This window comes from Galleria mellonella, unplaced genomic scaffold, assembly GCF_026898425.1.
Source record: "Galleria mellonella isolate WM207_F2 unplaced genomic scaffold, CSIRO_AGI_GalMel_v1 utg132, whole genome shotgun sequence".
Taxonomy (NCBI): Eukaryota; Metazoa; Arthropoda; class Insecta; order Lepidoptera; family Pyralidae; genus Galleria; species Galleria mellonella.
In genome coordinates, this window is record NW_026441989.1 from 2513809 (window position 1) to 2538375 (window position 24567).

The 24567-nt window shown below is 32.5% G+C and overlaps 1 protein-coding gene and 1 long non-coding RNA gene across 5 annotated transcripts in view; one reads left to right on the forward strand and one right to left on the reverse strand.

Annotated features, from left to right (window-relative positions):
* LOC113518225 (uncharacterized) overlaps positions 1 to 24567 on the forward strand; it is a 37673-nt gene that overhangs the window by 7910 nt on the left and 5196 nt on the right. For 2 of the 4 annotated variants that reach the window (XM_052903111.1, XM_031913167.2), the window contains 5 exons: positions 9470 to 9600; positions 18947 to 22212; positions 22717 to 22884; positions 23516 to 23769; positions 24357 to 24550. In XM_052903111.1, the coding sequence (XP_052759071.1) occupies positions 9564 to 9600; positions 18947 to 22212; positions 22717 to 22884; positions 23516 to 23769; positions 24357 to 24550 (3919 nt within the window). In that variant the 5' untranslated portion in view covers positions 9470 to 9563. Of the gene's footprint in view, positions 1 to 7309; positions 7393 to 9469; positions 9601 to 18946; positions 22213 to 22716; positions 22885 to 23515; positions 23770 to 24356; positions 24551 to 24567 lie in introns of all 4 variants that reach the window. The other 2 variants (XM_031913164.2, XM_026903039.3) reach the window with 2 other exon arrangements.
* LOC128202512 (uncharacterized) lies at positions 3255 to 8778 on the reverse strand. The gene is made up of 2 exons (XR_008253822.1): positions 7497 to 8778; positions 3255 to 7385 (listed from the first exon to the last, which is right to left on the reverse strand). It is a non-coding gene; the product is annotated as an uncharacterized LOC128202512 (long non-coding RNA).

Here is a 24567-nt window from a genome sequence, read left to right on the forward strand (position 1 = left end):
TTATTATAATTAGTTATTAAATGCCACCTATCTAATTGTTTATCATACGTCAATGGTTATCTGTTATAAAATTAGCAATCAATAGTTCGATTGTTTGTTTCAAAATCTTTATCATTAAAAATCATAATAAGTAAATGTAATTATAATTGCGGACTAATCATACAAAAGAGTCTTCCAGAAAGTGAATACGTATACTTACATATACTTAGTTTATTATATTTTAACATTGGAAATTATTAATTTAATTCCAATTTATAAGACTACAATACTTATAATAAGCTATACATAACAAAAAGACTTATACATAATATAATATGTATACATTTTGCGTCACTGGCGACCATGCGCAGGTGCAGGTGCATTCAAGCCAGCCTGAACCTACTGGTTTAGTGACTTCTGCAAGCCACAAAGTAAACGCGTCCTTTTTTCTTTGTTACCATTCAATTTTTTTTTATATATATCATTTGTATAAGACAATTCCAATAATTGGAATTGTTAGCGCAATGCCCATAATGATAAATTAATTGTAACTTTAGAGTTTGTTAATTGAAAGTTTTTTTTCCATATTTTACTAAATAGCTTGAATTTTTTTTTAATTTGTAAACATCCACTGGGATACGGATAAGAGTGATGTATATTTTGTGATTTCCATGGTGTTTATAGGAGATAGTTACCATTTTCTATTATTGTGGCTTTGTGTTTGTTCTATATGTAATTTATTAAGATGAAGGCAGTTTACAATATTACTTAGTATATTTAAATTAACATTTTAAAAGATGGATGGATAGATGGAATGTGTGTACTTATATGTACGGCATATATATATATATATATATATATATATATATATATATATATATATATATATATATATATATACTAATACGAGGTAATAAAATGACGACATTAATTACTATCGGGTTTTTTATAACCTAGCTACTTACTTATTTTTGACAAACTGTTTCTCCGACTTTGCAAGTTCTCGATCTATAATTATTTTCTGTTCAAGTTGAAATTTTGAGAAATTTCTTAATATAATAGATAAAAAAAATAGTGCTCACCTGAAACATGATATATTCGGAATATTATATAATAAAGCTTAAGAGTTTGTTTTTGAACTACTTGTTGTATTTTAAAATTTATTTTTACTTTTGATAGTCCATTTCTTGAGAAAAGAGTTTTATTCAGTATCATTATATGATTACAGGTGTAACCGCGTTTAACAACTAGTTCTGTGCATTTTCTTACTTTTAGAAGACGTATTGGTTTGGATTGTGCATTGTAATGGTCAGTGTTTGTATTTTCTAAGTATTGTAACATCTATTAATGTAGTAAATATTGTACAGTATAAGTTTACTAGTATTTTACACATAATTATTACTAACAAGTTTTTTTCCTGCGATTTCGTCCGCGTTACCAGGATGTGCTCACTGATCGGGATAAAAAGTAGCCTGTATATATGTATACTAAATTTCATTTGGTTACTGATTGGTGATTGATTAAGCTGTTAAGCCGCTAAGAGGTAACAAACAAATAAACGTACTTTTATATTTATAATATTATATTTTTTGTTATTTCAACCGTTAACTGTCCATTGCTGGATATAAGTCTTCCCCATAAGGTAGTTTTGCCAGTAGTTGCCACGCTTGGCAGGCGGGTTGGCAACCGCAGTTAGGCTTTTAGAGATGTTTTAAGAGCAACACCGCTGTTCATTCCTACCCTGCCTACTATTGCCTACTTTTACATATGTATATAATACTTATATACATATGTAAAAGTGATAAGTAATATATATTTTCCATGTGTTGCAACATAGTAAGTATACCTACATAAAAACGATTAATATGTAAGTGTCGCAGGGGTCAGTGGTAACACAATGCGGGAGACCTTTAGTTAATTTTATAAATATGCTATACGCAGTCCTCGTTTTGGTAACAGTGCTGAAGTTCATCATATTCAGTGCATGTTTTCATATACCTTGATAATTAATAACATCGTGTTGAAATGTTTTGAAATTAGATTTTCGAAAACATGCTTTTATAAAATCAATAAAATGAAGTGTAGAGTTTCATTTAATACTTGTATACTTTATTGAGTAATAAATATCTTAATACCTTAATTTTTTTCGTCAGTAAATAACTTTTTCTCAGAAACTTTGATAACTTTGGGGTCATAAGAGTCGTAATTCTTACTAATATTACAAATGTGAAATTGAGTGTTTGTTATCTCATAGCGCCTTAACGGCTTAACAAATCACTATAAAAGATGGTATACATGTACTATATGAGATGAAGAAGGACGTAGGATACTTTTTATATTGATCAGTGAATACTTTTCCGGTCACGCGGACGACGTCGCGACTAAAAGTTAGTAGTAAATAAATAGATTACGATGCTCTTAATTAACACTAAATTACCTACTGATAAGTCATATGGATACCTATTGATGGACTGTTTATTTAATGTTTAAAATAAGTTATTTTTTTCGCAGCAAATAGAAAACTGAATACATACTAAAGATTCCTAATTCTTATGCACCTATTTTTTGATTCATTCGTTTTCAGAACTTTTATCATAGCTAATTCCGAACGGTGAAATATGTATTCATATTAAAATTTTATGTGCTAGATCGTAGGCATACAAGTGTAAGTGGATGTTTTGAACTATAATTCAACGGCTGACGTAGAACAATTGATGAACCTTTAGCAAAATAAAAAAGTTATGACGTTAAGACCCTTACAAATAAAAAAAATCCATAAAGGTAAAGGTAGACCGGGGAAGTTTCCTGGAAATAATGGAACCGTAAATATGAAAAAGCTTAGCTAGAGGACCAACGGCGCGTGCCTACGCCTCTTCCGAGAATCGTATTCCGACCAACAACAGCTAATAAGCAGTAAATATAAGTAGCAGCAGGTAGCTGGGATAGTAATAACCAGTTGAACTTTAACGGACATCTGACAAACTGAATTAAAGATGACCATAAGGGAAAAAGTGGTGTAATTATACCGGTAATTACCAAAGTTGCCCAATTAAATAAATAAATTTGTCTACTACTTAGTTACTAAAATGCTTGGTATAAGAATAAATAAATTCCTTATTTTTTGTTGATAACTGGATGATATTTATCATTTAACAAATAGCCAAAGTAAAACGAGTAAGAACTGATTTTAAGTACATTTTTACTATAAACTATTATGGTTTAACACCACTTATTTGAGTAAGTTGTGTACATATGTTGTTAAGTGAAAAACAGTATAACGGTAGCTATATTTATTGCACTTATTTATATCACACCACAGTTAGTTTTGTTATAAACTCAGATAAATAACTGTGTAAACAATTCAACCCTAATCTTTGAATCTGTCCAATCACTACTCACCTTTAATTTTTTATCTTTCTTGCACTGAGTTGACCTTTTTGTTATCAATTTTCAAGCTGTGTAAGTGTGTACCTACACTCGAGAGCAATGAATGCGGGTCACCTAAAGAAATCTATAAATCTTGGAAACTAAGAATGCTAGCTTAATAAAATAAACGGTGTTTAATATACAATATAATACCCCTTAAATGAAAGTAATAAAATTTATAAGTCACTGCATTTTATTTATTAAAAATTACATAAAGAAAAAAAAAAACTGCTGATCTTGCCTTAAAACAAAAATAGGTAAAGTCACTTTTGTACAACAATATGATTTTCTTGAATTTTAATACCTAATAATTTGTATTGCCTCCGCGTGCTTCTATTACTGCGTTTAAGCGGGTTTGGCATACTATACACCAAGTTTTTTATACGATTTTGGCAAATATTCTCCCATTCCTCTGTGAGAGCAATTTTGAGCTCACGAAACGTGATTTGGGGAGGGTTTCGTGGTTTTACGATATCTCCCTAACTTGTCTTATGCAAGCTCGATCGGGTTGATATCCGGGCTGCTTGATGTCCACTCCATACGAGTAATGTTCATCTCTTGTAGGTAGTCATTCACAATGAAACCTGTATGAGGTCGGGCATTGTTATGGATAAAAATAGCATCGTCACCCAAATTGACCATAAATGGCCCAACGTGTTCTCTCTTCTACATATTTTATGATATTTGATGCTAGTTAAAGAGTCGTTTTCTATAAACACCAGTTCTGTGCGACTCTCAGATGAAATTCTGGCCCATACAAGTACAGATCCACCACCGTAGGCTACTTTTTCTTTTATGCATGCTTGCTTGAGTATTTCCCCTGGTCTCTATACACTCTATGTCTTCCATTGTGTTTGTAGTGCATAAATTTTGATTCGTCGGAGAATATAATTTTCGACCAATCTTCAATAAATTCTAGGCATATTGTAGTCTTGAAATACGATCACCACGCTCCAGTTTAGGTCTATTTGCAGGTCTAAGTGGTTTCAAGTTAGCTTTAGCAAGTCGTTGTCTTACTGTCCCTGCGCTTAGCTTACTTCCTCTGAGGCGTCGGAACTGATATATAAGTTCAGTTCCTGTGAGAAAGCGATTACGAAACATGGTGTTCACCAAGTATCGACCTTCTCGTGCTGTGGTACACCTAGTTCTGCCTGTTCCTGGTCTACGTAGATTAGAGCCAGTTTCCTCGTAACGTCGGAGAACTCTTTGTACTGTTGACAGCGTTACACCGACAGTCCTGATTGTATCGCGCTGACTCCGGCCGGCTTCCAGCATTGTGAGGATTTTGGTGCATTCTTCAGTTGTAAGTGACAGGATTACAGGTTGAATAATAAATATTGAACACTATCAACATGGTTTATATATCCTAAGTGTGTATATAAACCATGTTGGTAATGACAAATTAGAAACAAAATCAAAATCAAATGCAGTAATTTCGTAGATCCATCTTCGAAAGTCTCACTTTTTCAAGTTTGATTTTTTTTATGACATAATTTTGCAGTAACTAAGAAGTAAACTAAACACAATTTATTTCATTAAGCTAGCATTTTTATTTTCCGAGATTTATAGGTTTTTTAAGTGACCCGGATTCATTGCTCTCGTGTGTATATCCCGATATTATATATACATAATGTAGGTTATGTATGAGTATTATTGGATATAATATATAGAGTAATTAATTAAAGACACATTATGTTACGTAAATTTAAGACCTATATTTTTTTATAACAATATGTTAAGGTACTTGTATGAGTAACTAGTATTTAATACTCTTGTTACGCAAGTTAACTTTTAATTATATCAGAGGAAATGGCAGTGCCCCCGCCGAGTCCGGCACTGCTGTACCATACTTTTCTCTAAGCGACTCAAGGTACTTTTGACCTCCTCCCCACTTCATTGTGGATAAAGCATTTTTTTAAATTTACACAGACAATATACCATATAGTTTATGAAATATTGCTAATTAAATTTTGTTTAATTTTGTCACTAAAACACACACACACAACGATCAACAAAATCCTAAGGTACTTTTAGCAATCTTTCAAACTTCATATTTTGTATTTTAATTAGCATTTAGCCTATAAAGGAAGAAAAAAATAATCCTGAAATTTCATTATTTATTTTCATTAAATGAATAATAATTATTATTAAAAATTACGTTCACTTGTTCAAAAAACGCATCGCGCTTGTAGCTGACGTATAATATATATGAAAAAAAGAAAAAAGGAGAATGACCTACAAAAAGAACTGAGATCCCATCAAAAATATAAAATGGAAAAAATGCCAAATCCCGTAACGCAAAAAAAGTTCATTAGACACAAGTACAGTCACTTTATTAAAAAGTTAAGTTGAATTTTGAGTGATCAGCAACGGCGTGTGCTATAAATATTAGTAATTTCTAATATTTGTATAGAAATGAGTAAATGTTTGTATGTCCAGTGTTTATTATAAATTTATAGAGATTATAATAAAGATTTATAGAAGATAATTTTTTGACAATTATCCTATTAATATGCAGTGTTGAAATTACATAAAGTGTTGAACGGATTCGTTCACAAAAAAAGTTGTGAGACCTCATGTAAAACCCAGTTAGTTACTTTAATTAATGCTTATCTAAGCATCTATTCAACAAAATTGTTACCTAAACAATTACCTATCAACATTTATAGCGACCGTATCAATATTAGAAAAATTTTATTTCTATAAGAATTATAATGATCTATTATTTCTATTATTAATTAAATCTAAACAGTGCATTTAAGAACAAAAAATTTTATGAACAGAATATGTTACCAATTGCCATGCCATATAATTATTATAGAAATGAAATGTAACAATTTATAACAAAGTTGTTAAACGGGTGCTTCCATAGATACTAACTATAACTGACTTGGTTTTATATGACATTTCGTAACTTTTTGTAGTGGAAGAACTATGTAACGAGACTTGGCATTTTTTACTTTTTATGTCAATGATGGGATATGTTTTTTGATTAACAGGCTTGCATTCAATTTTTTGTTTGTATTTTATTTTAATAGAACGGGTAATCATTTGGCCGGATACTGTACAGCTTGGCCAAAAGTATTTGCTACATTAGAAAATTACAATTAACTTAAAAAAATACCTAATGTTTGGACGGGAATAGAAAACCATATACTTAAAAAACCTTTGTAAATGTTAATAATGCTACAATTATATTTACATTTCGTTTTGAAATCCTTAACTTTAATTACAGCATTTCTTCTTTTGGGTAAAGAGGAAATTAAATTTTTACATTCTTCTGGAGTTATGGCATTCTACTTCTGTACCTAACAATTCTTTAAACTTTCTTTGGAAGCAATTGAATGTTCCTTTATTTTGCGCTTTAAAATCGACCATTAATGTTCAGAAGGGTTAAGATCCGGTGACTGAGGGGGCCAACTTAGAAGCTGTAAACAATTTTTCTCAAACTAACTTATTTTGGTTCAGGACTAATGGCATGGAGACAAGATAATGCATCTTGTTGAAATCGGTTGCCATCTAGATTGGTATCACCGAACATTTTTTTTATACAACTTAGAATGGCAAACAAGCTGACGACCCACCTGATGGAAAGTGGTAACCGTCGCCTATAGACATGAGCAGTACCATGGACATAATAGAGTATACTATTTCGCTCATGATACCCCCCATGCGTTGCTATTCCTGAGGACTCAGGTGTTATTCCTCCGTACCCAGTAAATTCACGCCATATCCTACTCTTCAAACCGAAACACAGCCATGCAAACAACTGCTTTACGGTTGAGCGCTGTTTTCGACATCTCGATATATTTTTTCGAATTTATTCGGCCTTCACATATGACCATTTATCTAATTTCTAAGGAAGACTCTGAGAACATAACACTGCCTCTGCCGTGTTTTACAGTAGGCGCCACACTCTCCGGTATGAATTCTTCGCCAACTCTGCGTCTCACGTTGGTGGCACCTACAGTACCAAATACCTGAAAGGTAATAAAATAATAAGATTTTTGAAAATACGTTTGTTAATGAACCATTAATTTCAATACATCTCAAACGTCTTTATTTAATGTTTAATCGTTTAAATAGCATACCTTAAATTTGGATTCATCCGACCAAATGATATTCGCCCAATCTTCCTCGTTGTAATATTGATGTTCTAAATACTACTGCAACCGTAGGTTCTTGTTCTTCTCAGACAACCATGGCTTCTTCCTTGCCTTGCAACCCTTGGGCCCAGCATCCTGGAGCCTTCTTCTAGCAGTTCTAGCATAAAGTTTTTTCCTAAGCGTTTAGCTTGATTCAGCAAATAATTCAGAAGTTTTTTTTTTATGATTTTTCAAAGTTCGCATTAACTGTCTGTCTTCTCTTGCACATGTAATTCTTTTCCTTCCACTTCGTTTCCAGTTTCCGTGTTTTGCAATCATCTTGTACCGATTTAGATATACCTTACGGTACTATAAGGACATTTCATAATCTTGGCAATTTCACTTTTATTTTTGCCGTCTTCAGACAACAACTGGATTTTTAATCGTTCCTCGTTACTTAATTTACAACTCTGAGGCATTTTTCTAGTTTTTTTTATGAAATTTTTTTTTAGTAATTTGTCGACAGTTCTTCACGCTATGATGAATCACAGTAATCTAAAAATTTCTCTAAAATTCGACTTAGCTGGAAATAAATCATCTCTATTGTGTTTATAGTTTTATGACACGGTGCGTTGTTTTGATTGGTTTATTTTACCCTTTAGACGTGTACGATGCAACAATAGACCCAGTACAGGTTAGAAGATAAAAAAAATTCTAAGGATTTTTAGGGTGGAAAATACTTTTGACCAAGGCTGTGTTATCCGCGAACGGTTTATTACAAAAAATATGAATACGCCATAGTCACTCATCCTAGAGACAAGTTGATTCCATGTTGCTAAACCTCGTAGATAAATTAATTTGGAATGTTTAGTGTTAAAATAGCTATTTGTATATTTTTGCAATGGTAAATACTGAAATATAACAATAGTATTTTTGCGATTTTTATTAAAATGATAATTTTATACCTGCCGTTTATGGTATATGACGTCAAGATGGCGACATAATAGTGTAAATGCAAAAATAAAACCTAATAGGTTTCATGACATCAGCTGTTAAATGTCCACTGCTGAACGTAGGCCTCTTCGTAAAGGGGTTTTGCTAGTTGTTGGCACGCTTAGCGGGCGGTTTAAGGAGGCAAATTTTGGCGATTTTTTTATACCACTGAATGGCAATCAAGCATACGGCCCATCTGATGGTAAGTGGTTATCGAAGCTTATGAACGCCTGCAATACCAGGGGTATTACGCGTACATTGCCGACCCTAAAGAAACTTTTTTACCCCTTTTTGAAGTACCCCATGCTGTAGTCTCTTTTGGGAAAACCTCGGCAGGGAGCTCATCCCATAACCTGAGTGCTCGTGGGAAACATCTGAAATCGCGTTGTACGCGACTATTTAGGCTGTAGGACTCCCTGTTGATGGCGAGCCGTACGATGGTAGAAAGTGGCCGTGGATATCGAACAATTTCTCTGAGCACAATCCGTTGTACAAACGGTAGAACACGTAGAGTTAGGCAAAATCTCTCCTAAGACTTAAGAATTCGATACCGCTTGTAAGCCCGGGATTATCGACAATTCTCATAGCTCGTCATTGCACCGAGTCGAAAGGTTCAGCAATAATACAGCATAAGTGACAGCAATACTTCATGTGAGGCTTGATTTGCGATTGTAGAGCATTAATCGCATATTAATCGATGTTTTAAGAGGGACTCTGCTGCCCATATCTCAACCATTTAGTTCCCATAGTCGCCTCCTACGATACCTACGGAAAAGGAAGGGGTGGACAATTCTATGCTGGGACTACACAACGGCCTAATAGACTTATTAAGCGTTTATGGATAATATACTTGTATGTTATTTGATGTTAATCTTCTAATTTTTCAATGATTTGGAATCTTTCATTGTAAGTAATTTTATAATAGTATAAATATTTTATGATTTGTTGAGATACCTATTTGATTACAAAATTATTACTTGTTACAGGTAGGAAGATTGACTGTCATATCACAGAATATCTAATAGTACTACGTAGTACTACTTGTGTGTCTAACGCGGGATGATCACATGATAAGAGTCAATGTCACAGACTACACATTTTTTTAATTCTATGACAGGTAAGATTAATATTTGTATAATTAAACAGAAATCCTATAACTAAAGTGCTTAGATAAAAACATAATATTTCGTAAAGAAAAATCGCAGCTTCAATAATGGTAAAATTAATAAATAAGATCAACACGAGAATAATCCCTATTAGTTGCAAAAATAGATAAGATACTCTTTATTGTTTCCTTCATAAGATTACAATAGTAAACTTATTATAAATACAAACAATTACAAGAAAAAAAAATACATTAAGAAAACAATGGGCGGTCTTATCGCTAAGAGCGATTTCTTCCAGGCAACCTTTGAATGGAAAAGAGTAAACAGTTTGACTGATGGCACGAAACTGTTCGTTTTTTAAATACATATAGGGATATACATATGTACAATAATGTGAATATATAAATGTATATTTTAAGTTACTAATACATACTTAAATAAATCCATTTATACATATATATACTGAAATATATATACATACATATATAATTACTTCTTCTTGTTCCCAAAAAAAACATAAATGAGATAAAAAAAAAATGAGAAAAAAAGAATTTAAGTGGAAACGGCGTTGTACATTATGTCAGATACAAATTGATTTACCTGAATAATTGTAAAATAAAATTTTTAAAAAATATGACAACATTGTTCATGTGAATATATAAATGTATATTTTAAGTTACTAATACATACTTAAATAAATCCATTTATACATATATATACAAATATATATACATACATATATAATTACAAAACAAAAAATAAAAAGAATTTAAGTATGCTAGTCAGATACAAATTGCGAATATGACAACTTGTTCAGATAGAATTTCTTAAATTTTGTTTTAAAGCTTGGTAAAGGTACTGTATAGTCTGAATAGAAGTTTGTAGACTACTTAATAATCGAATACCTTGCACAGTAAACGATTTATCATAAAAACTTCTGTAATGTATTAGTGTCTTAAGCTGGAGGCTCCCAGACGACCTCGGATTAAGAGAATGAACAGTATAGAAGAAGTCAAACCGCTCTTTTAGATAGCAAGAAAAAGGATATTTTAAATAAATAAATATCTTATATATAAAAATCATTATTAATCGGTCTAAAATCGACGATGCCTTATCGTATATAAGATTGCCATAAGAGAAAAAAAAAGGTATATTTCAGAATCTCTTCCTTTCGGAAGCGGCTTGTTAAATGTTTAATGGTATTAGTTACTCTTCATTATCTATTGAAACAGATTGTACATAAAAATATAGATTTTACATAGCTAGTGTACGATTTATGATGATTTTAAATGACGTATTGTTACTATAGATGATGTATTGTTGAAATGTGATATCATACATACATAACAATAACTGATATCGTTTATCACATTTTTTAAATTCGATTCTCTTAGGTGGGCCGTCAGCTTGTTTACCATTTTAGTTTGCATAAAAAATCGAACATCAAATCTGTAATATATATTTATTTTTAAATGGTAGGCAAGCCACCTATACATTACGTTTTTTTTTAAAGTTCATGCCAATTAATATACTCGTAGTAGCCAAATTCCATTCCTAAAATACGTACATAAGATATACTTATTCACTGACATCGGTTTGTCTTTTACGTGAAAAATAAATATGCGTAGGAACAGCAAAGGCACATTGGAAATAATCCAAGTCAGTTTCAGCGGTTACTTTCTATTATATGTATAATATTATTATATACTTAATATAATGATAGTATATACCTACATAGATATAATGAAAGGATACTGTTATTGACGCTTATTAGTCAGTCTGCGCCGTGTATCTATTGCTTGTTACAACAATAGTAAAACAAATGACGCTAATGTTACTGCCAGTAAGTAGGAACGCTTAATCCGCAGAAAGTACAAAAGCAAAGGAATACTTTTATAAAATATTTGAATGCAGAATCGCAATGAACACAGTCGAGGAAAGACCGCGACAATGAATAGGTAGGTAGTTGTTTATTTGGTCAAGTGGCACCCAACTACGGATGACTCACCAGTATTACTGTCACATTCATACTTACATATGGTGTATTTTGGTTGTTGATACGCGCTGAATTCGCGGAGAATGACGCAATTCTCTTGATATAAGCATTCTACTTAGGTATGCATAGGTATTATATTAATTAACGATACATATAGTGCTAGTAACTCGGAGCATTATCAAAATTATATACTACTGCACATAGAGAATGTTTTAGTACACAAGAAAGTACTGAAAATTTAGATTTATATACGTCTATTTTCTAGACAGAGTAAGACGGATTTTCGAAAAAAAATCTAAGGTTTTGGAACATCATCCATAAGGAAGTGAAAATAGGAATATATTACTTTTGAGATCCTAAAGTTCACTAATACTATATTACATGATATAATGTAAGCTGTAGATCGGAGAGGGATAGTTAGTTATGGGGTCCACAGGAGTAAACAGCTCCATTGCTATCAATATACTCTATCAGATTTATCAGATGGGATAACCGACCTGTTTTCATGTTCGCCTATTATCTCTCATTGATGCTCTGTCAGTGCATACTGATAGTGCAGGCGGAGTCACTATTCCATCGTCACCCATTAAAAAAGTAAAAAAATGTAAGCTATGTTATTTCTAAGCAGTGATTAACAATAATTAATACAAGGTTTCATATACGCTCTACCTAATTTGCAGGGCTAATGTCTTTAAATGCTGGCATTATGTAGGTACAACTTTTTACAATAATAATTTTAGCAATTCTTTGCCTACTGCTGAACAAGCCTCTCCAAAAGTTGGCCACATGAATCAACTCTGATTCACCTGCACTCATAGACATCTTGTAACACATTTGATGACATTATGGATTATGATCGGTCAATGAGGGCTCGTCTTTCTTTTTTCTTCATCAGTTATTTGAGCTAAGTGGTTGGGCCACTGACACTTAGATTCTAGATTTCGTATATATCGTCATTTCCAATTATAACAGATAGGAAACCAATTCTTCATAGATCGTTGAAGAATTTGGATCTTCCTCATATAGTTAACATTCTATTATGTTTTGTTTTAAGAATAGTTTTGAAAATATTTAAATTGAGTAGTTCAGTATCATATTCGTACAATTACACCTCGATTAGACGCAATTATATCACTTCTTTGATTCAGTCGATCATTCCAGACAATCTTCTGGAAAAGACCGTTATTTACCAATAAAACCCCAAATTGTTCTTGCTTCTTGTACTTGTCTATTTTGTAGTACTGTTTTCTTTCTATCACTTTTAACTTGAAGAATATATTATTCATTATTCTTTTACATTATATTGCATGACGTCGTTATTTCCTTTCCCTTCATCTGAATTTTAAAAATTTGGTATATCCCTGTTAAGAATATAACGCGTGTATTCTATCATCTATATACTAGTTAATCAGATAGTAGTCCGCAATATCATGTCAGTCTCAATTTTAATTGCATTATAACATTGTTATGAAAAAAAGCAACTACGACATTTTTTTCGCGTATCAATTTTTTCATTAATTTATCGTTTGTGTTTAGGTTAATCAAACGATTATATGATCCTAGAATACAGTGACTAGTAATTTCCCAACAGACTTAGATACTTTATATTCTTAATTGTACAAGGAAGTACTTTTTTCTACCTTTATTTTGGTTTTTGTTTTCTGGATCTATAAGTATATGAGAAATTTTACTTTAAAATATTACATTAGCATATTTCGATAAGAACACTTTACTATGCATGGATTCATCCACATCGCGGTTAAAAACAGCGAGTTCGAATGCCATCCTGCTTCTGCAAATTTATTTCTGGCAAAAGAGAACACCTACATGAATAACGTGAAGGTCGGAATCTCTACACGAACGAGTTTCCCGTATTTTGGGCGACAGTTTACGGTGGTCCAAATGGCCAATGAACTTGTGTATTTAGTTGTTACGTTCCTATTTTATTTCTAATATTTAGATACTTCAATTTATATTTCTTACTTATTTAAGAACATTGTCTCAATCCATTTATTCAAATGCAAAATAAACATCCGGCTCGTGTTCGTGGTATGTACTCATAAGTTTACGTAACTGTGGAGTTTCTCGAGTATTGGTAGTTATTTTCTTAATATTATTGCTTACATAGAGAACTTCAACACAATGAAATTGTTAAATAAAATTTTTAGTGAGTTTTTATATTTTTACTTTATAGATTTGTAGTATTACGAAACAGTAACTCATCTGTAGAACACTAATCTTTTCACGTTTACAACTCAACGAATATTTTGACGTGCGATTCAATAGTTTCACTAAATACCTTTGCGTTTGCGTGCCATTTTGTTTGCTATCGATTAGCTGAATATAAATAAGTAGGCGTTACGTGGTTAGTCTACAGAAAGCCTAACATGGAGATTGGTGGCTGGACGGGTGCGGCCTGTCTCGGTAACGAGTAAGCATAGCGGTCAGGCTAGCCAGCCGCTGACCTGGTTCCGAGGGAAGCCCGACTAAGGTGGGGACGGCGGACGCGACTCAATGATGGTACTTGTATTATTGTGAGTTACGATCGCAATTGCGATTGTTTTCCTTGAATCTTGTTTGTTTTTAAATTCAACTTAGTACCCTTTCAGATAACCTTTCATCTATATTAATTATAATTTATAAGTAGATTTATAATTATTATAAAAATATAACATAGGCAACTTAAATATTTCTATATTTGGAAAAGAAAAATCCAATTTTATAATTACACACGGTTAAAATATTCATCGCGCTAGGTACTTAGTAATGTTTGCTACTAAGACGGGTTTCCCGCCCACGCGACATCATGGCGCCCGTCCGTGCGTTTGGAGTTCGGATTGACTCTGATCAACCCAATCTATTTACCATATCAAAAGTATCCATGAATATAGCGTTTAGAAGAAAAAAAGGTATACTGTTTGTCTTATCTAGGTAGGTGCTTAGGAAAATTGATAATACACGATGGAACCATTTATAGAAAATCAATTAAAAATGTGATTATAGAAAGGGTAACAGATATTTATTCCAAAATTAATGATGTATATGGTGTATCTTAAGTGGTTGTTACGTTGGTTGATGCCAAAGAGACAGAAAGAGCTGCCGCGTGGCTCAAGGTCGTGGCGTGACGTCGAAGCTCGCAACAGGCGAGTGCGCCAACCAAACAACGCAACAAGTGCCCCGCGCCCCCGCGCCTCACATACAATTCGCGAAACAGCTGTCATAGCATCGCACTATCTGCTATTTTATATGGTATTAACATAGTAGCTCATAATCGTGAATATGAAAAATAATTATTAGTGTTGAATGATAATATTTTTATCACAAATTTATGAGTACTAATGTCACATAGGGTTATAGATTAGATGGAGATAGTTTTACTATTTCAAATACGAGGATTCTCAATCATAGACTTTTTACATAAAAACTGATAATAAGTAAGTATAATTCAAAAATCAATAGTAGTTTAGACTGGAAGATACGACATCGTAATCTAAACAAATTCAAGAGTAGTACTATATTATATGTATCGTGTGATACCAATACAGTGGTCGCCGCCGTGAGGAGTACCTAAGCTGGTATCGGTGAACACGGATGGCGTGCCGTATAGTTGCGCGGTGCGGTGCGGTGCGGTGCGGCGGGTCAGTGTATATCGGTGCTTCCTGGCAAGTTGCTCACAATTGAACGACTGCGTGCTATCAGCAGAGCGCGTGCGTCATCAGCTCCGCGCCAGTGATAAGCGCCTACCAATTATCATTGCAAATATAATGTGTTTATGTATTCATATCTAGCAGAGTGCCGAGGAGTTTCCATTTTTATCATTACAAGCTCAACAGTGAACGTAGATTAATTTTCATAATGACGACTAGCTTATTTGTCTGTGGGTAATAATTATGAAGAATTTCGATAAAGAGGTCTTACTGATAGTGAGTTCACGAGATAAGTTATAAATATAGGAAAGTGCCCACTGAACGATATAACTACATTAGGTATATTGCTACAATACACCTAAGGGTGCCTTTACTTATAATTTAAAATTTTTGTACTATGTGTAATGAGAGATAAATATAAATTATTTAAACACTGATATAAGATTGACATATTTTAACTATGTACCTACCCGTAGTATGAATTAGAGAATGTTGAATAGAAGGCGGCATACAAAGCCAATAACCGTTCTACTCGAACGCAACCGTTACGAAATCAGTGCTGCATAAAAATTACAGTGTCGCTTGATAGAACAAAATATTATAGGTACTTACTTAATTACATATCTAATTAGTTCTTAGGCTGACTCTTTGTAGAGGACCTGTCTGTGTAATTGCCTAAATATAACATTAAAAGTTTACGCGTTATGTGAGCTTTGAACATTCCAATAGGTAAATATACCTGCATACCTAAATATGAAGTAATTGTAATCATTTGCAAAAGCACTTATACAATAAAATAATTTAGCTGAAGATGGCAGTAAAATCGCGGTGTTAAAGTCCGTGCATAGATACGTATAAATAGATTACGAAGAACAACCGGTCCGGTTGCGGTGAAGGAGAGAGATAGATAAAACGCGACATGAATCACTACTCACAACGAATGCAGAGTCAGGACGGTGAGCGGGTAGTGCGCGGGTGGTGCGGGGAGTTCAGGCTATAAGCCGAACGGAACGAAACGAACCAACGATTGCTACAAACAGTTGTACAGTCATCCACGGTGTGGCAACTAGCATCGTTCCTTGCGGGGACATACCATCTATTGAGAACATCTGACGCCTTTTTCACGGAATATAATATTAGTTGTACCCAGAAATCTTTTGTGAAAAGAAACCGACGTCATTTCCGATAGCAAAGTGAGATTTAAACATGATATACAGGTGTATTAAATGTGTTGATGTGTGTGTTGTGTGGCGTGGATCGTCGCGCAATTATTAACGATGATTCACTTGTGCGCGGGTGAAATGCAGCCTATGGTACTTGTTGACACTTATTCTGGAAACGTAAACAAATGACATCGTGTCAGCATTTTATGATATAAAATATAATGGTCGACTGATTCATTGCACCGCGGTAAGATTATCTGTTTAATTAGTTTTTATTTTAAGGACTCCAGTTATTTTATATTCACAGATATTTCTTTTTTGAAATTCATGTCTTTAGATTAAATGTCAATAGGTAATTACATTTTTCAAAATATAAAAAAATTATGTGTTATTGTTTATGATCTATCTATAAGGTGAACTTATTATCAGTAGTTCTTGAATTCTGAAGTAATTGTTACTTTTTAAATATTTTTAATGTAAAAATAAGCTATTATAATTGTTTTCTATATAAGACACAACAGATTACGTTGATTTTGATAAATAAACATTAATACCTGTCTACCTACCTATAAGTATCTATTAGAATTAAACATTGTCTTATCACATTGTCGTAATAAATTTCATCGCGAATAAAAATTGGCGAAATGTAAGAATTGAATTTAATAACTATAATTTTTTCTATTTTACAGTTATGTAATTAACGAATTGTACAAAATACTAATAGGTACTTGGTTTTATTTGCTAAAAGACAGTTACTTGTAGTCATCGTAATGTTAATCAATAAATTTGTAATGTATTTTACCAATATGAAAAAAGAAAAGAAATCCTATCTGAATGTCTAAATATGAGAAAATAATACCATATATTTTTTTATATATATAACTTTGCTGTACCTACCATTCCAAATCAAAATTATTCTGCTTACATATCTAAGTGCTTAAATTTTTAATTATGCAAGAAAGTAAAATCCAATTACTTATTTAATTATATTTTTGTAATCTAATAGAGCTCAAATCTGTGTTAAATAAAAAGATAAAAGTAGGTGGATACCTACATAATTATAAAAGTAGTCCACATAATGCAAATTGTATTCGCGGGGAGAGCCGGTCTGACTTTAAGCAGTATGAAGTATATGCAATGTAGGCTGGCGGCGTGCTGGCGGCCGACACAGGCGTCGCCAGGGCCGCCTGGCTTGGCGCCAGGCCGGCGGGCGGCGGCCAACCGCCGGGATTCCTTTGTGTCATTACAACACTAACTTGTATTTCATGCCATTCGCCTCTTGACTCTCCTATTATTTATAAAACAAGAAATTAAAATTATTAATGAATACCACCTTCTAAAGTTTGTATAGCGTTATTATACAGTGCGCTTGTGCGTACTGTACGTATTATTTGCCGGTTTGTTCTTAGCGAGCGGAGCTGTTAACTTGTCTCCGGTTCTCAGAAATTGTAACGCCTTCTCAGAACGCACCAACGCAGTCGTCCACAAATGAGTGAGCGCAAGGCGAGGTCAACAGCGCACTACTACATATGTATTTTAATTTTATATAGATAAACACCTACACTTTCAACTATTCTATCCCCTCAATAAAAAAGAAACGACAGTTATAGAGTTAACTATCTTTGAGTACAATTGTTTATTATTAACATACATGATGAGAAGTATATTGAACATCTTAAAATGAGGGATATCCTCGTCTGTTAGCACAAGTTTGTGTCTACGTAATGATGATGTCACACTACTCACTAGTAGAAATAGCAGGACACATGCGCATTGCGTCAGCTCTCTCGCCGCAATGCTCTGGTGTGTTGTTTGTATTCATAAATACGCTTTATCATTATCTTAATTCAATGCTATATTTTAAAGGTAAAAAAATAATAGGGAAATCTAATGTTACTTAATCGATAGTAGGTACTTCGATGACTAACATAATATCTTAGGTGTAATGAAATCAAACTATCATGAGAGTTACATCAATTCATTGTATACCTTTAATAGAAAAAAAAATGTAATAAAAGTGTATTAAAAAAATAAATATACTAAGATAAAGATAGATAGGAGTTAATAATAAAATAATACTCACACGCTCTCTTACTTCTGAGGTTGTAAGTCTACATAATGTCACTCAAAGAATACATCGATGGACGGAGAGATATTTAATAAATATAATATATAAAAGTAATTTGAAATGCTGTTGTGTACAAAGTAGTATTTTGTTCCGCAAAGAAAAAACGGCGGCTTCAATTATGACAAAATATGGGACCGCGTAAATATATCTATGGAATCTAAAAATAAAATTATACGATATGTTCGACAATTCTGAACTGAACACAGTTCAGAATTGACGAAAATATTGCCTGACGTACATCTTTTTGAAAGTCGCTTAAAACACGAAATATTTTTTTCAGTAAAAAAACAAATACATGAATGAATGAATGAATATACTTTATTTGCATTATACAATATAGGAAATAAGCAAGATAATTAATAAATATAACGATACAATTGTGTAAATCCTTAACACTGACTGTAACATAATTTTAATTTTCAGGCCAAACAATCGCGGATACGATGCCACTAACACAAGAAAAACGCCTGGATAGTAACTTTTCTAACAACAATGATCAAAGTTATCTTCATAAGAAGTTTAAGAAAATGGCATCAACCATTGCGGTTTTTCCCACAAATCAAATAAGGGGCGGGGAAACCAGACATAAAGAAACCGACGTAGTACAGTCTGATTGTAATACTTCAATTTCGAATGGAAGCATCGCAGCAGCGCATCCGGAAATAGAAAAGATAAAAGTGAAACTAGATACAAATATTATAGATGTTCATGATGAAAAGAAAAATGTACAAACTATTTATAATGATGAAAATTTTAGGTTAAGTAATGTAAATAATAATGTTCAAGTAACTGGTCAGACTAGTTACGCTGATGAATTTTCTAATAAGACTGAGAACATTGAAAATGATTTTATCAGGGATGCCTACAACGGGGGCATAGGTGGCCGTTATATATGCCCTTACTGTAAATTATCTTGTGCCAAGCCTTCTGTTCTTCAAAAACATATCAGAGCTCATACGAATGAGAGACCTTATCCTTGTGTACCTTGTGGATTTGCTTTTAAAACAAAGTCTAATTTATATAAACATCGAAGATCTAGAACACACGCTTTAAGATTGCAAGGATCAGATGCGCCTGCTACTATTAATGAAGATGATTTGTCAGGTGGTTCGGAAAGTGATACGTCTCTACCACCGACATCAATTTCTGATGCTGGATCTGATTCGTCTGTTGCTCGCACTGAACATTTCAAATTCAATGATATATCATTACAAGAATTCACTGATTATGCATCACAAAGCACAAATTTATCTCTAAACGATAATGCTAAATCAAGGACAATTTATAAGCCTAAGTTCAGAGGAGCATGTTATCAAGAAACAGACGAAAAAGATAAATTAAAGAAAACAATGTCATCAAATGCTGATTTTCTTACTGAACATATCTCTAAAATTATATCAGATAATGAAGCCATTGTTGACGTCATAGATACACCTTTGCAAAAAAAGTATGGTAAAATTAAACAAATAGCAGAAAGTAAACAACTTTTACATGATTATATAGAAACTAAACCAGAATCATCTCCATTAAACTTAACAAAGAACAGCAATGATAGTGAGAATTCATTTAGAAAAAGATCACATTCAGAGAGTTTTACAAATATTGATAATCAAAAACATCCTTTAAATCCAGAGAGGTCTATAATAAAAGATCTGCTTCTAAAAACAAAATCTAATTGTTTATCATCAATTACAGGCGAAATGATTGAGGGATTGGGACCATTATTTGTTTGCCCTCTGTGTCAGATAATTTATCGAAGTGCAGATAACTTGGAGATACACAGAACATATTACTGTAAAGGAAGTACTGTGGGTTCTAACAGTAACGTATCTCTTAATTCTACGCAAAAAGATGTAAAACTTGTAAGACCAGAAAATATATTTGTAAGAAGCAACTCTGTTAATGTCCGATTGCCTGAAACGCTATCTAATTCTTCTCCAAAATCCTCAGGTATAAAAAATAAACCAGAGAACCTTAATATTACAAAACTAGAGTCCAACGATATTGCAGCTCCATTACCATCGCCTGGGCCTTTGTTAGGTAGCACACGACTTGTAGATACTAGGACACCCACCGAATATAGAAAAACAGAAAATTTGAAAATAAAACCTCTTAGTCCGAAAAGAAGAATCGATAGCAGATCCGATACATACAGTCCAAGATTAACGGAAAATATATCCCCTCGAACAGAAATGTATTCGCAATCAAAAATTAGATGTATTGATGGAAATTCCGTAGCCTTAAGATATTTAGAAGAAATGTCACAGCATATGAGAAGTAATTCGACATCTCTTCAGATGTTTGGAGGTGAAGTAAAAATATTGGACCACGCAGGCGGTACAACGACTTTGCGAATAGAACCAAGTAAAAATCAGTTATCCCCTATATTAGTACAACAAAATCTTTCTCCATCAAAACTCGGCAATGATACAGAAGCGAGTAGCGTTGTAGTTAGATCAGGACTTCATTCTGGTGGAACTATGGTTCACAAACCTCCAACTCCAAAAGAAATTATAAATACTCCACAACCGCAAACTCCTAGAATTACAATATCAACTGCATCTGGCAATTTACCAAACATTCACGACATCACACATTTTCAATTTCCACCCCTTAGTGCAATTACGGCTTTTAATCCTTTGACTTTACCGCCACTTAGTCCGAGTTCTTCTCCTAATGGTGCAACGACAATTTTACATGGCGGAAAATTAATACCCCATGTCCCAGGGATACCTGGACCAAATACACCAGGTGCGTTTACAGAAAATTCTTTATTGCAAGTAAAAAGTGTACATGGCGACGTTTTAAAATCTCCTGTGAAATCCCCTAGAGATGATACTTATGTTAGTGTCGTTCAATCTATTAAAGGAAATGGTAATAAATATGACAGTTTACGAAACGCAAGAAGCCCCAGTATAAGAACAAGTTCCATAGAAATAGAAAAGAATAATCAAGACCATTTAAATAACGATACAACCCATTATGTAACAACAATACCGGCTATTAGGATAAAAAATGTTGATGACCAGCAAAACAAACCATTATTATCTGTCGGAAAAAGTTCAATAGGGAGACCAGAAGGAGTTTTTAAGAGAAATTCTGACAGTTTGTCTAAGACTCCTGTTCTTAAGGAAAATAATTATCCACCAAACAAACTGAAGATAAAAGATAAAATTACTTCTACTTGCAGTAAAAATAATGACATTCAAATTGACAACAAAATTAGAAGCTTCAATTTTGAGAACTTAATCACCAAGGTAGAAATATTTAATAATCAAATACCAAGTTCTTCTGAAGTGCAAAAGAATACAAATGCTCAAGAAACAAGTACTGTGTCGATTTCAAATGAACGATCAGAAACTTCATATTTTCAAAAAAATGTCACATCTAGAAATACTGCAGAAGAAAGAAAACCAAAATTTTTAAGACCATCTACATTGCCGTTGAAACCTGGTACGTTCACGCCTAAAAGACATCATGGTATCACTCCTAATGCAAATACAATGCCCTTGGTGTCACCTGAAACTCCTCGACCTGCTAAAGCTTACGGACAACTCTATTTAAATGGAAATGCATATACATATTTAGGCCTAAAATGCTCAACTAAAGTTTTCTACTGCACAATCAATCGACCGCAGCCTACATATGTGCCTAATCAGCATTTCCTGTCTATGTACAGCAATTGGCAGGTAATTATTCATAAAATAATAATTATATAGATTTACATATCAATTACGTAGTTTTAATGCTATAATATATTAATTTATACACATGATATATGGATTCAGATCAGCAAAATAAAATAAAATTTTAATATGTAATTTATACTCGTATAAAGTACAAAGACCATTACTATAAAATCACATTAATTTTTAACATTTGTGAACCATTTAACAAAACAAAAGAATGGAGTGTTAGAGATTACACCAAAATTTAACATCTTTTGTAAACAAAATAATCAATCTTATTCAAAAAGGTATTTTAATTAAATAATTATATAGGTATTTATTGCAGTTTACAAAATGATTGCTTCAAATTTCATAAGAGAAATTGATATCAGTTTTATTCTTGATAGCATTTACTAATACATCAGAAACGTAATAGATAATGAAGCTATATCTGTGACAGATAATTTATGTATTTATTTCGAATTTACATATATGATGTATACAAACTATATATATATATTTCAGTTACTATCCGAGCTGACTCCAGATCCATTGGGATTATCAGCATCTAGTACTATGTCTTTATATGACTCCCGTCATCGACCGCAAAACGTAACAGTTGCAGTGGTAAAACAGGACCTCATATTAACACATTCATCAAAGTGGAATAAAAATTCAAAGGAATATAAACAGGTCAGTGTAAAGATTATTATGTTTTATTTATATTAATTATCATCATGTCGATGCTGGAAAGGCAAAAGTATTAAATGCCGTTTAGTGAATTGTACAGATGAGCAAAAATAGAAGAAAAAATAAATAAGTAGCGAAATCGAAAAGGCAAAACGATGTCAAACACTGTAAAACAGTTAACATATATTTTAAATAATATATTAATAAAAAAAATGGAAAACTAAAAGTTGTGAAGTGTAAACCAAAGACAAATTTCTATGGTTGTATTTTGTAATTTGGCTAATTATTTTATTAATCGAAGCACGTTTGATGTAAAAAAACTAAACTTAATTAATATCTAGAACTATCAGTTGGATTTGTTTTTTTTTTCATATGATAGCTCATTTCTCAAAGAAGATTATATATATATAATTCAAAATGCGCTTTATGCTCTTTGTCTTTCTAGTGTCGATAAATTAAGTATATTTTAGATATAAAAAAGAGACATCTCTTTAAATTTTTAGTTTGAAAGTTATAAAATTGAATAGTCTCAAAAATAGATGGATAGTTTACATTTTTATAAATAGCTAATATAGAAAATCGTAGCATTCACTGCAATGCTATTTTTTTAAATTACCTAATATTAATATTACAGGTCGCGACATCTGTTGACTCTAAAAAATCAGATGAAAGCAAACTTCAAATATCTGATAGTAACATAACTCCAAAAAAAGAATTAACGGGCGGTTTTGAAAGTAATGAAGAATATACATACGTGCGCGGCAGGGGTAGAGGTCGATATGTTTGTTCAGAATGTGGTATACGTTGCAAAAAGCCCTCGATGCTAAAGAAACATATCCGTACCCACACCGATGTTAGACCATATACATGTACACATTGTGCCTTCAGGTACGTAATCTTACCAATTATATTAACAAACTAAAAGACAAAATAATGAAACATATAAATAAATCTGTAAATATAGCGACCATATTAATTTTAGACATCTTTATAACAAATATAAAGACTTGAAAATTGCACGGCTCCATAACTATAAAAGAATAATCTAATACAAAATCTACTATTTAGATTACTAAGTAAATTTAAACAGTGCATTGAAGAATACAGTATTTTATTAGTAAAATATGTTATTTATTGTCATGCCATTATAATTATTATAGAAATAAAGTTGTCTAATATTGATATGGTCGCTATAAATGTTGATAAGTAATTGTTTAGATAACAATTTATAAAAAATTTTTTGAATTCCATGTTTTTGATGGTATATATATAATTTTTATTGTTGGTCGCTAAGACTAAAGAAATTAAGTTACTTTTATCGTTTTGATACGTTTAGACAGATACAACCTAATAATGGATGATACATTCTCGTAGCATAACATAGATTACAAAAATGTACAATTAGTTCGATTATTATTAGAAATATTATTAAACAATATAAAGTTTATTATGTAATATAATATTATATTTTTCAGTTTCAAGACGAAGGGTAATTTAACGAAACATATGAAAAGTAAGGCACATTACAAAAAATGTTGCGAGTTAGGGATAAACCCAAATGAAGGCAATGATATTGAAGGCGGGGAGATGACTCAATGCTCAGGAGAAACAGACGATGACACTGACTCCGAAGGTGATGAAGGAAATGAAGGAGAAACAGAATCTAGTGGTAAGTACCTAATTTTT